General features: G+C 38.5%; 1 protein-coding gene across 2 annotated transcripts in view; it reads left to right on the top strand.

Moving 5' to 3' along the window:
- The first annotated feature begins 205 nt into the window (after positions 1 to 205).
- LOC144091182 (transmembrane protein 132C-like) overlaps positions 206 to 13,866 on the top strand; it is a 149,180-nt gene continuing 135,519 nt past the window's right edge. The window contains exons 1-2 of one of the 2 annotated variants that reach the window (XM_077623295.1): positions 206 to 452; positions 575 to 805. In XM_077623295.1, the coding sequence (XP_077479421.1) occupies positions 760 to 805 (46 nt within the window). In that variant the 5' untranslated portion in view covers positions 206 to 452; positions 575 to 759. Of the gene's footprint in view, positions 453 to 534; positions 806 to 13,866 lie in introns of both variants that reach the window. The other variant, XM_077623294.1, reaches the window with a different exon arrangement.

The raw sequence follows: 13,866 nt of genomic DNA, 5'->3' as shown, positions 1-13,866 counted from the left end.
ATATATATATATATATATATATATATATATATATATATATATATATATATATATATATATATATGTATATACATATCAAGTACATTATTTGTTTTAATAATATCGTCACGAAATAAAATGACGTGATGCTCCAATTTGCCAATCCGATGCTGGATTGCGTTCAAGTCCTCAATTTTAGCACCCGCACTCTCGAATCCAGCTCCACAGAGTGCAGAGAGGAGCCAAACCCCAAAGATCTGTGCACGATTTTTTGCTCTCCTTCGTGAAAAGTTGACGGGCTGTGCCCCCCAACACACACATCCTGCATTGTTTCGTCATACACTTTGCGTCTCCGCGCGAGTGATGATGACCTATTTTGGGGAAAGCTTCAAGACTTTTTAGGAAGAACTTTGTGGATGAGGCGTAGTTACACGGCAAGTTCCAGGAGACAGTCGTCTACAACATCTTCTCAGGTAGGTACAAATTTCGACGACATTGTGCGTCTTTACGCACAGCCAAAACATTCAACTCGTGGTTAATCACCCCATTTTTTAGACGCAACTCGGAATTAGACAACGTTTCATGTCCACTTCAGGTGGTGTGGGACATTTGAATGACAGTTGGATCCCGTCGTGTGACATGGCACAGCGAGTACATCCACTTACTTGTAAATGGAGACCATCTCCGGGAGAGGATAAATTGCGTGCCAAGTAGTGGAGAAGCTTTTGGGAGCGATCCTGCGACTCAGCCCGACTGACAGACGAGAAGAAGCCGAGAGACATGGAGCCGCTAAGATGCGTGGGACTCATCCTACTACTATGCACAGGTAAGGATGCTTTGTGAAATGCAAAACATCACTGACTTAAATTGGGGTGGCGATATGGAAAGATAATTGGCGAAAAATGGGGCCACATGATAAAGAATAGTTCATGAGATTTAACTTTTAAAAAGTCATTTCATTGGGTGAGCAACAATCACGAAATGCTAATGATTATCGATTCTCTTTAAACCACGCGGATATTGAAAATTTATAAGATTTGTAATTAGCTGTAAGCTGTTGTGACAGAATACAAAATGACTTGTAATATTAACACGAATGCGCTGTGACAGCTGCCTGGAGTGCTGTGTGTGTATTTGTCCATGTGTGGGGGATAAAGGTGATGCGGGTGCTGCAGTTATGTCCTCTGCAATTGAAACCATGCAAAATATAAAAAATAAAAATAAAATGCAGGATATACATTTTTTTTATTTTGGTTAGGAATACATGGGCATTAAGATCTATGTGTCTATGTATGTGAGCTTCTGCTTGTGAAATGCCAAGTTCATTTCAAGCCGTTTGTGAGGAAAGGCACGGTGGAAATCAAACTGTCAGTTTTTTTATTGATGATAGTTACAACACTTAAGTGCAAGATCAAGAGCAAATGCATCTATCTTCCATGTCACTTATCATGTTCAAGGATGTGAGGCTGCATATAAGCCGCACCCTAAAAATTGCCTTTAAATCGTTGAATTTTACAATTTCTCACGTATAAGCCGCCCCTTGATTCAGGATTTTTACCTCCATAGTCATGGTTTTAATAGAGTACAAATGTATTACTTTGAAGGGAAAGTACACTTAAGTACAAGATCAAGAGCAAATCCATCCATCTTCCGTGTCACTTATCATGTTCAAGGATGTAAGGCTGCATATAAGCCGCACCCTAAAAATTGCCTTTAAATCGTTGAATTTTAAATTTTCCTACGTATAAGCCGCCCCTTAATTCAGGATTTTTACCTCCATATTAATGGTTTTAATAGAGTACAAATGTGTTACTTTGAAGGGAAAATCTTAAGAAAAATCATCGCACGTGGTATTTCTGAGAGACTTTATGAATCAAAAGCACATTATTAGGGTCATTATCATAAGGAAGTTAGTAATTCCTCCAGGAATGGTTGATTTCTTACTGCAAAACAGAAAATAACCAACAAATAGTACATTTTAATTTGCTGACATCTACTGGTAAAAAAAAAGAGTATAGCAAGCCATACCCTTGATTCAGTCATCATTTTTTTAGTTACAAATACGGCTTATACGCGAGAAAATATAGTATATTATTTAAAGTGAACACACACGGAGCAAAACATTTGTCTAATTACGGCATTTCTAATTGGCGGACTAGAGGTTGACATGTCTGCCCCCTCATGTGTGGTTAAGGCTTGAACCTCTGATTTTCTGCCTTTTAAGTTGCGTGCTCTCCCTATGCTTTTGTGGTTTTTGCAGAATCTTCCAAAAACTCTTTTAACTGTAAATGATCGTCATTTTGGGACCTGAGATCTGATGACAGTCAGTCGTGGGTTCACCGTGCCAATAGTAGGGGATATGAAAGGATTAATGAGATATAGAAAATGGATGGATATTAGATTGCTCTGGTGGACCACACCCAAGAGAAATTTGCATTTGTAATCTTGTCTTGCACAGACCCCAGATCTTGAAGTAGATATGAGTTTATTGGCCACTAAAAGACATTCACAGATGTCACAATTGTCTGCTTTTAGTCTGATAGCCTTATTACACAATTCTCAGAAGCCTATAGAGCTTTCCAAAATCCATCCAGTATCCTTATGTAGCATAGTTATTTTGTGCCTTCACTAAGCTCCTCCAGCTGATCCTCCAATCTGAGGAATAGAGATTTGTTGCTGATGGCTAAACATCCCATAGATGAAGACTCAGGCATCTGTAAATCAGCACAATCTGCAACATTAGAATTTACACGTGTTTTAAAGCAAATTTTAAATGGATTTTGAAGGCAACTGGAAAAGGGAAGATATGGAATTTTTCATGCTATGTCGTCCTGTAAAAAAAGAATTAGAAGTAATAGTCTTGCCAGGCAAGTAGAAGTTGATGGTACTACTGAGGACCCCGCATGCCCCCCTCACACGCCAGGCTCCTCTGCCCTGATAAAAAACATTTGACATTTTATGTTTGGATGTATTTTTGTAGCTATAAATTGCATTTTTTACATTATCCAAATGACCCATCATTATGTAATGATAAATCTCACACACTCTAAATATTGCCCAAAACACATTTTTTCGTGAGTCATTTTTTTCCATATACAAATGCAAGTTGACCTAAATACTTCTCAGTTCAAACTATATAAAGTCTACTTAATAAAAGCATTAAAATACTTAATGGAAAGCAGCACCTAAACTGATATTAATTTGGTTAAGGCACATGTGTCAAACCGATTCCACCGAGGGCCGCAGTGGGTCCTGGTCTTTGTTCCAACCGATCCAGTGCCGACATTTAAACCAATCAGGTGTCTTCTAAAATAAGTAGCACCTGACTTTAATTAACTGATTACACTTGCAAAAGGTATCCTCTTGTTGAGTTGGAATGAAAACCTGCACCCACTGCGGCCCTTTGAGGACCGGTTTGACACCCCTAGGTTAAGGCAACAATAAGTTACACTCCAAATAGCACTATTGTTGTTTTCATTGAAGTCTAGTGTAGATCAAGCATTTTGCCTTTCCAAGTTTCACTAAAAGGGCATCTCACCCAATATTTTCATTAGATTCTTGGTCTCTATCACAATGAAAAATTGTAACTATTGAATGTGTACGAAGGTGCGTCAGATTTGGTGGGCATCCAAATGAAGATTGCATTGGACATTTTTCTGGTAGTTCATTCTGTTATTTCTGTGACCAATGTGGGGCTTTCCTTACCTTGAAGTGTAGCAAAAAAATTATCCATGTGTCTCAGTAGTGTGGTGGTATGGGAGAGAAAAAAATAGTGCTCTAACTCTAAAACTATGCTTCTTCATGAGTTGTATACACTGACAGGCAAATTGGATAGAGGTTACTTTCAGGCATGCTGTCTCACAAGCCGTCAGAGAATGTGGAAATGTTCCCATATAAATGACTAGCAATACTGTCAGGTGTCATATATGTAGGCGGATGAAATTCCAATTGCTGGCCATTTCTTAGTTGAACATAGAGTCCCACAGGAGAGAATGGCTAAGAAATGACTTTTCCTCAAGGCAGGAATTACATGTATTAATTTAATAACAGAGGTTTTCAATAATACAACAAGTAGTTCTCTGAGTCCTCTACTTGTGGATTCATATAGTCATTTGAAAAAAGAACAATCTAAGTAATGGAGACACAATTCGCTTCTGTATTTTTACTTGGTGAAAGGACGAGTAGAAATGTATCGCTATAGTGAAAATAATTTTGCTCTTTCTTCAGAGTGCTGCATTGGTTTAATTACTTTCTGGCTGAATTTGTCTTAAAGGGCATTGTTCCAAATTAGAAAAGGACTACTTTGACTTTTATTTAGTGACTTGTCTCTTGATGCTGTGTAAACAATCACTGTTGCTAAAATACGATGCCGAGACAAATATAGTAAATGCAAATTTGCATTCCCTATCAAATAGATCCACCGCTTTCAATCTTCCTTCAACAATTTTCCATTTCTATTATCCTCACAAGTGTTGAGCGAGTGCCAAAGCCAATCACCCCCTACTATGGACTGTAGGCGGGAGACACCCTGAATTGGTTTGCCAGCCAATTGCAAGGCGCAACGAGATTATCAACCATTCACGCTCACACTCGTATCTAGGGACTATTTAGAGTGTTCAACCACCCTAGCGTACATGTTTATGAGATATGGGAGGAAACCGGAGCACCCGGAGGAAACCCATGGGGGCACGAGTAGAAGGTACTCGGCCGTTTGGTCGCCGGACTTTTGGTCGCCGGACGTTTGGTCGCCCAGAAGGTATTGATCATTACCGTTTAGAATTGTTGCTCGAATTCCCTAAATACAAACTGTGAATTATTGTTTAGTCATACTTAATGCCCTATTAATTATTAGGCTAAAGAAAAGCTCCAAATTTCCCGTACTTTTATTGTTTTTGTTGGAGAACTTGTTAAGACCCTGAATGACGTCCCTTCCTAAGGGGACAACTCATGTACATACAAACTCTTATACACTCACATGTCTGCTCAGTGAAACTGCTCAGGGCCATTGTTGGCTTTTATTGATGCGTAGACCGTGTTGTTTTACCTTGTTTTGTCGCCGGACTTTTGGTCGCCGGACTTTTGGTCGCCGGACTTTTGGTCGCCAGACTTTTGGTCGCTGGACGTTTGGTCGTCCGTTGTTTGGGTCCGGGCGACCAAAAGTCCGCGACCAAACGTCCGGTGACCAAAAGTCCGGCGACCAAACGGCCGGTCACGCGAGTAGAACATGTAAACTCCACAATAGTAGGTCGGAACCCATTTGAGATGAACACTCAATAGAACTGTAAGGCAGACGTACTAACCAGTTGTCCACCGTACCATCCATCCTCTCAATATACCGTATTGTACTGATTAAATACCGATAAGTTGCACTTTTTTCACTTGGCTGGGCCTGGGATTTATAATTCAAATGTGACTTATATGTATGTATATAATGTATGTCTATTATTATTTTCTATTATTATTATAGATATATTGTATTATTTTCACTCTGACCGCCAACAGTTTATGTTGTTTTTTTAGGTCATAGTTATAAAAAAAAACGTAACATGTTACTTAATCAGGTGCCTATTTCATCTACTGTTCCCTATTTTTCTCTTACTTTAACATATAAAGTTTGTTCTTGGTTTTTGATAAATAAAAAAACTGCCCCCCAAAAATTGAAGCTTATATTCCAGTGCAGTGAATTCGCGTTAAGTGAAGACGCGATAATGGAGGGATTACTGTATATATATTTTTCTCTTTTACTGTGCATTCTTTGTATACTGGGACATGTGCTCAGCTGCGAAAAAAGTAGTAGGATTAAAAATAAACGTGTTGTCCAATGTCTACTAATTTCTTTGCTTAAGAAAGCCAGAATGAGGCAAAAAAGATTGTCTTAAGAGTGTTCATTCAACACCTGACTAGTTTTCTTAGGTACGATAATAGAAGGCCATTCATGTTTGATGGGTCGTTCTTGAATTAAAAGGCTTTATTAAGCTCCAATTAACACATTTCCAATGAGCCCCCAGTCAAATGAGTCTCGCATAATGGTGCTCACTGTGCTTTCTTTTATTGCATTTTACGTACATTAAGGATTTTGTCTGTTCAGCTTTGTTTCTTGCAAATGTGGTTCGGTTGGATTCACGCTCGCAGCTCACTGCCCTGTCGTTCTTTAGGTTGAATCTTCCCAAATTCCACATTTATTTATTTGATTTTTCATTTGGACATATTTAAGCATGCTTTTTTAAAAAGCTGGAGTGGATTTTGTGGATTATGCTCATCCTAGGCAGATTCACATGGGTAAACTCAGCGGGAGACTGACGAAAGAGGTGGAAAGCTCAAGATTTAAAACAGATGATCATATGCAAACATTACAGCTGTGAAATTTAAACTCTGGGGGTTAAAGTCTTAGGGGATATTACTTGAACAACTTCTCAACTTAAGAGGCAGTTGGCTATTGTTGTCGTTAAAAGCTTGAATATAAGCATATTTTGTGATTATGTTCTGGCATGGAGTAAAGTCTTATTGCAGCCAATTTTTAAAGGCTTGTGTATGTAATCTAAAAAGCAGCCTCATGTCCATAAGCGCCCTCCCTCCTATGAACGCTAATATTCTCACTGGGCATTTGTTATGTCAACCAATTATGAAAGTGGTTATCGTAGTTGTGATAAATAGTCAAAAAGGAACACCTTTCTATCTTTAACTAAATGGCAGCACTAGCAATATTAAGAGAGAATTGGCACTGTAAATGAGCCAATGTTTGTCACAGCTGATACGATTAAAAGAATTTACGTGTAATGGACTGTGAAGAGAGCACTAATTATTCAAAGGAATATGCAGATCAGGCATTTATTTAGTGTGCGCTAGTTTTGATTGTTTTTGCACATTTATAGCTGTTAAACAGACTAAATTGGCATGAATGTAACTGCGATTTGTTTGTTAAGTTGGAAATCTGAGCCCTGTGATTGGCTAGCGACTAGTTAAAGCCATAACACATGGAAATCATTTATACAAACACCTCAACTACGATTTTTTTACATACATATCAGTGGCGGGCCATCAGGGCCTTCAAGGCCTTCTCTGCTGGCCTAAGAAATATCTGAATCATATCTTATATTTTGTCCATCAATACTTATTAAATAATTCCAAATTGTCTGTTAGCTTCCTTTCACCCTTTACCCAATTTTCGGGCAATGTTTGCCGGTACGCCATTGACGTTAATCGCTGTCTTTTCCCGGGAAAATCACCCCCCGACCCGGTTGTAATGTCTGAAAAGCTCCAGTATGTGGATTTCATCATTAAATGCTGCTAGGAATTGGATTTTACCCGTTGAAGGCGCTACGAGAAAATGCACGGACCGCCACTGATATATATATATATATACATATGCCAATTTAGTCTCTTTACTATGCATTTTGGGAATAGGGAAATATCCTATAGTGCCCACAGTAAATCGACACAAGCATGGGGAAGACATGCAAACTGCGCAGCAGTAGTCCTGAGCAATGGTTTTTAGCCAGGAATATCGGTACACAAATTAACATATGAAATATCACGGTTTGACGACTTTTTTTCCTGCGAACACATTCATCACAGCCCGTGTGACCACAGTGGACTTTTCTACTGCAATTTCCAAACTCTAGTGCAAGCGCAGTACTACGCGTTGATGGATGAAGGCTGGCTCGGCCTATGTGCAGCAATGTATTGTACATCAGGCTCAAGGGAAAAACACCAGCAAACACTGCAACAGTGAGTCATATGTCATATTTGTAACGCAGGGACAGTTCTCTTATAAAACTAAATGTATATTGGGAATGTGGTGACAATAACTTGCAGCACTCCTTCAAATGTTTTATTTCCTTTAAACTTGTCTGTGCAGTAGTGTAAATATTTATAAAATGTGTAGCATGAGAAATAGATTCATTCATTCATTCATTCATTCATTTCCTGCACCGCTTATCCTCACAAGGCTCACGGGGGGTGCTGGAGTCTATTCCAGCTGACTCCAGGACGTAGGCAAAGGACACCCTGTATCCGTGTGCGGTCGATTGGTCGCCGGTCTTTTGGTCGCCGGTCTTTTGGTCGCCGTCTTTTGGTCGCCGGTCTTTTGGTCGCCGTCTTTTGGTCGCCCCGACCGCGACAACGGGCGACCAAAAGACCGGCGACAAAACAAGGTAAAACAACACGGTCTACGCATCAATAAAAGCCAACAATGGCCATGAGCAGTTTCACTGAGCCGACGTGTGAGTGTATAAGAGTTTGTATGTACATGCGTTGTCCCTTTAAGAAGCTACGTCAGTCAGGGTCTTAACAAGTTCTCCAACAAAAAACAATAAAAGTCCGGGAAATTTGGAGCTTTTCTTTAGCCTAATAATTACTAGGGCATTAAGTATGACTAAATAGTAATTTGCAGTTTGTATTTAGGGAATTTGAGCAACGATTTAAATGGTAATTATCACTTACCTTCCGGGCGACCAAAAGACCGGCGACCAAAAGATCGGCGACCAAAAGACTGGCGACCAATCGACCGTGTACCCCCAGCCAGCCGATCGCAGGGCACAAGCAGACGGACAACCATTCACACCCACACTCATACCTAGGGGCAATTTAGAGTGTCCAATCTCCCTACCGTGCATGTTTTTGGATTGTGGGAGGAGAAACCAGAGTACTCGGATAAAACCCATAGATTTACAAAATACTGCATTTATAAAAACTGTTGGCAGGGCTATGTTATACAGTGGAAATTATAACGTGCTATTGTATATCTACACCTATAATAAAGGGCAAGAAGACATTCAGGATTTTTTAAAACTCATAGATGTTACTTTATTCAATATATCATTTATAAAACCAGATAACAGACAGGTTTCTGGTCATTCTCTTGAATGAATTCTAGGTTAATGATCTTCGTCAATAAGAGCTTTAAAATAATTTTGAATTGCTATATTACTTTTAAGTAACAGCATATCCAGAAATGCTTTGTGGAATAATCTATTTTTACACCATAGACATGCCTGTGTTCACATTAAGTCATCTGAAGTATTACTGAAAGAAATATCGATTTGTGCATCCAAGGGACCTAACAAATACTGAACTACAATTTGGACATGGCCATATTAAGTCAAGACCATGTTGGAAATATGCCAATCTGTATTTTTTTTTATTCCTGGCAAAAAAATCCATTATTGCGCACTGCATGCAACCTTTTCCTTTAGCTCACTCAATTGCTGATTTTTTAATCAATATTTCTCCCCGTGTTTTACTTTTTCAAATAGGTAGAGTGCCTGTGACATTTGTTTCTTGTAACATATCCCCAGGGAAAATTACACCTAGGGGGAGGGTTAGGTGGTCTTGGTGGAAGCCAGTATACTGTATTTTTCAGACAGCACCAGCCAAAGAATACACAATTAAGAGGGGAAAAAACAGATAAGTCACATTGGAGTATAAGTTGCATATTTGGGAGAGACATTTTTATTTTATTATAAACCAAAAACAGACATATGTTAAAGTAACAATAGTAAAATTGAGAAAAACAGGCTAAATATGCATCTGTTAACATAACAGTTATTCAGGTAACCATAGCCTAGAAAACAACATATCGTATTGGCCCGAATGTAAGACGATGTTTTTTGCATTGAATTAAGACTGAAAAAGTGTTGTTCGTCTTAAAATCGGGATCTAGACATTGTTTTCATAACAACAAAATTTGAACGCAGGTTTCCCACTGTTAGGCCAACACGCTAACCACTCATCCGCCGAGCCGCCCTTAGTTTTCTGCATGTCAAGTCTTTTTTATGCGCATATAAGCCGTACCCTGGATTCAGTCATTAATTTGTTGAGCGACAAATACGGCTTATATGCGAGAAAATATTCAACAGTGGTCAACATGAATAAGTGGTACATAAATAAGTAGTCAAGTACAAAAAGTGACCAAAGTGGTTAGCAGCCAATGGAGTTTTAGTGCAAGTACAAGATAAGAAATTAGTCTAGATAAGGTCCTCCTATATCAGGGGTCGGAGAACCTTTTTGACGAAGAGTGCCATAAACAATTCATATTTTCAAACATTATTCCTTGAGAGCCAAACTCAGAATTTAAAAATAAAACTACATGAAATGTGTGCATTTATTAATCATTTCAACACTTTGAAAGTAAAAAAAAGTCTAAGAATTCTTTTGAGAACATTTTTTCACTGTTGCCAATCAGTGAGTATCAATTAGAGTATGCATGCAGAAGAGTCTAATGAAGAAAAAATATGATTAAAAAGTTCTAGAGATAGTGTAAGCTCACATTGTTGCGTTCAGGACTTAGGTTTCTCACCAGCGGTTCCCATATTTTACCACACAGGTTAGCGGAGAGCCATGTACACCCATCAAAAGAGCCACATATGCCTCCCGAGCCATAGGTTCTCTACCCCTGTCCTAGATGTTGTTGATGTTTTATCACAGTAGATTGGTTAATATATACATTTCAAAAATTCATTTACAAATGTGATTGCACTTGAGTTTACATATTTAAATGTTCAGATACTAAGATGTGACAGACAGTTTTTGTATGATTTGAATGAGGCAAAATAACATGCAATGTACTGTCATTATTTTGTGTAAAAAAATTGAATTTGGTGTTCAAAAAGTTTTCTTTCAAACTTGAGTCTTGAAAAAGAAGGGGTCATCTTATAATATTTGGGCCGATACGCAGTGGTGAAAAAAAAAAAAAAAACACAAGTTGTACCTGAGTATCAGGGCCACCCGTATTGGTTTGATCAGGGTTTGTTGTTCCCCCCCTGTATGACCAGTCCTTGTGATTGCCCATTGCTCCCTGCTTCCTGCCTCTCGTGTGACGCTAATGTTTCTGATTGTCTAGTCAACCCATGTCTGTCTATTTATACCCAGTGTATTTGTCAGTCCTTGGCTGATGTCCAGTGCTCCTCGTTTCCACGCATGTTTCCTGTAAGGTTTGGTTTTATTTGATTTTTAAGTCTTTGTTATTATTGAGAACCTTGTCAGTTATTTAGGTGATGTTAGTGCACTCTCACTCCTCGTGTCTGCCTGCTTCTCTGCATTTGGGCCTTACCACGCTCTGCATTCCGCATATGAAACACAGCCAAACAATGAATAAAACGTGTCTTATTGTCAAGAAAATATGGTACGTGGTAAATACTATGCTTATACAGTTCCAAGCATAAGGATAGCGTGTTTAGCGGATGTATGTAATTGCAACTGAATAGTGGGTGAATGCAATACTGTAAAAATGTATGATAGCTGTTAAAACTTTGTTTAATAATAATAATAATAATAATAATAATCGGACATAGGCCATGTCGTCATTACCACAACACAAAAAAGCCTACTTGTCATCACACGCAGAAACTGCGTGTGACGAAATTGATGGTGCTTCTCCATAAGCTACGTTTAATCGGCAAAAGACCTAAATAAGTGATAGTTACGGACTTGTAATTTGTCATTCCGCTGTTGTGGATACCGGTCGCTTACCTCTCGATTACATACAGGTCGCTAATGGTATCGCTTACTAAAATCTCAATTGTGAAATGAGTTTTTTTTATCTGTATCTTTGAGCTATTGATCATTCAATACCAGCCTTTACAATTGAAATGGATATTATGTCAATAACTATTGAGAGTTTAAGGAATACAAACAACTAACTAATCCAGAGGTATATTGCAAAAATAGTGAAACAGAACAAAGAGAACCTTCTCATCAACAATTTAAAAGTGAAGAAAATCACAAACTAAATATTTAAACATAATTTGAAATTGAACTTTATTGTGCTGCATTTGCATTTTTTTTTTGCTAAGAACCTTTTTATACAGCTTTAATTTTGGATAACTTTGTTCAAATTAGGAAAGAGAAGACAATATAATGTGCAATTTTTCTGTCCTAAAAACATTTCCAAGGCATCCGATTGGGATTCGGTATCGGCAGATCCCAAAATCATGTGACCTGACTTCTATGCAAAAATATGAGATCGGGAAATCCCTCATCTCAACATGCAATCTCAGGATAGTTAAATTCTGCAGATGCAGTAAATCTGGGCATTCGTGTTAGCGGTAATGCTAGCTTTAACACAAAATGGCAAGCTATCTACCTTGTAATTAGATGAGCTTGTTTTATCCTAGTACCAACAGAGACATTGTTTTATATCGCAGTTTTTTTCCGATACATCAGTCCCAACTGTTTTGCTGTCGCACATTAGTGTACACACTATCAGTTGTCTTGTGGGAAATTAAGAAAATTCATATATTATCTCTGGAAAATATTTATCTGCCAGAAATACCTTATCATCTTGAATCCATGCCAGCAAAGCCAAGCTGTAGCAGCAATCATTCATTCATTTTTTGAATCGCTTATCCTCATAAGGGTTGCAGGGGTGCTGGAGATCACAGGGCATGAGGAAATGGACAACCGTTGACACTCATATTCATACTTAGGGGCAATTTAGAGTGTTCAACCAGCCTACCGTGCATATATATGGAATGTGGGAGGAACCCGGAATACCCAAAGAAAAACCACACAAGCCCAGTTAGAACATGCAAACTTCACACAGTAGGATCAACCTGGGATCGAACCCAGGACCCCAGAACTGTGAGGCCAATGCACTAACCACTCATCTGCCAGGTAGCCCTTCACAGCAGCATATTTCTCAGAATAATATTTTTTCTGCCTTGTGATAACTAAACAAACTCAGAATTTACAATGTGCTGTTGCTCACTCACGTGAAGGTAAAGTTGCTACGAACTTTAACCTCGCAAGATACAAAATGTACGTAGAAAAGCACATTTACTTAAAAACATAGGAGCGAGGATTAGATAAAAGCTGCATGCCAGTAAAAATGCTGCCATTTAGCAAATGGAACAAAAATCATATGAGGAAGAATTGTAAATTAATACAGGGCGGGAGCAAAGTCCTTGTCTAAGCACTATCATAACTGTCATATTTACCTTTCAAAGGTTGCATAGCTTCAATGGAGGCAAATGCATCTTTTCCAATCTTTTTCAAAGCAGGTATAAAATGATGTGATTAAAATTTTCCTCAATTCCGCTTTTTTTTTCCATGAGTGAAGAAAGCATGTTGACAGAGTGATTTGACAGTTTTCTACTTAGATTCACACCAATTGTTATTTAGGGACTCAAACCCATAATTTGGAGACTGCATCTCTCGTTAAAAATCCTGTCTTTAGCATACCCCTGATTGTTGATATTATGGCCTATAATAAGAATATGACATTCACGCAATCACATTCCACAACGGTTTCTCTGCTTGGCTTTGTTTTTGCAACTATACAGTCTACTTTAATTTCCCCATCCATGGACATCAGAGATTAACCCTTTTCTGGCAGAAGAAAATAAAGATCTGATGCACGATCATGATCAGACATTCACAAAATAACCGAAAATCTGAACTGATCACATTCCAAAATGCTGATTCAAACATCCACCAGAAAAGCGAGTCCCCATTTTGAAGAAAAATAAATAGAATATTTTTGGCAGCCAGATTTCTTTGCTTAATTGAAGACTCTCTGCTTGAGAGAATTTGAGAAGGTTGTTTGCAAACATCTGTTCCCCTCCAATTCCAGTCTGCTACCAGTTAACATGATATGACAGACGCCTCTTTCTCAGCTAGCCCCTAGCTAGTTTTAATGACATTTCCACTTAAGCAATCAACTCAAACTCAGAAAGACTTCATACTGAACCACCCACCATTGCTGTGTTAGGTTGTCCGAGATAAATACAGGTTGACATTTGGATTGATTTGAACAAACAAAATCTTAGTGGTGCACTACAGCGGAACCTGAAATGTAATTGTGGGAAAATTGATTAAAAACACCATAAAAGACGTAAAATGTGAGTACAGTGATAAATGAAACTACTTTGGCAAAGTTTCACAGCGGGT

This window comes from Stigmatopora argus, chromosome 16 (assembly GCF_051989625.1).
Source record: "Stigmatopora argus isolate UIUO_Sarg chromosome 16, RoL_Sarg_1.0, whole genome shotgun sequence".
Classification (NCBI taxonomy): Eukaryota; Metazoa; Chordata; class Actinopteri; order Syngnathiformes; family Syngnathidae; genus Stigmatopora; species Stigmatopora argus.
The sequence above is the reverse complement of the archived record's forward strand: the minus strand, read 5'-3'. Positions and strand labels throughout refer to the sequence as shown.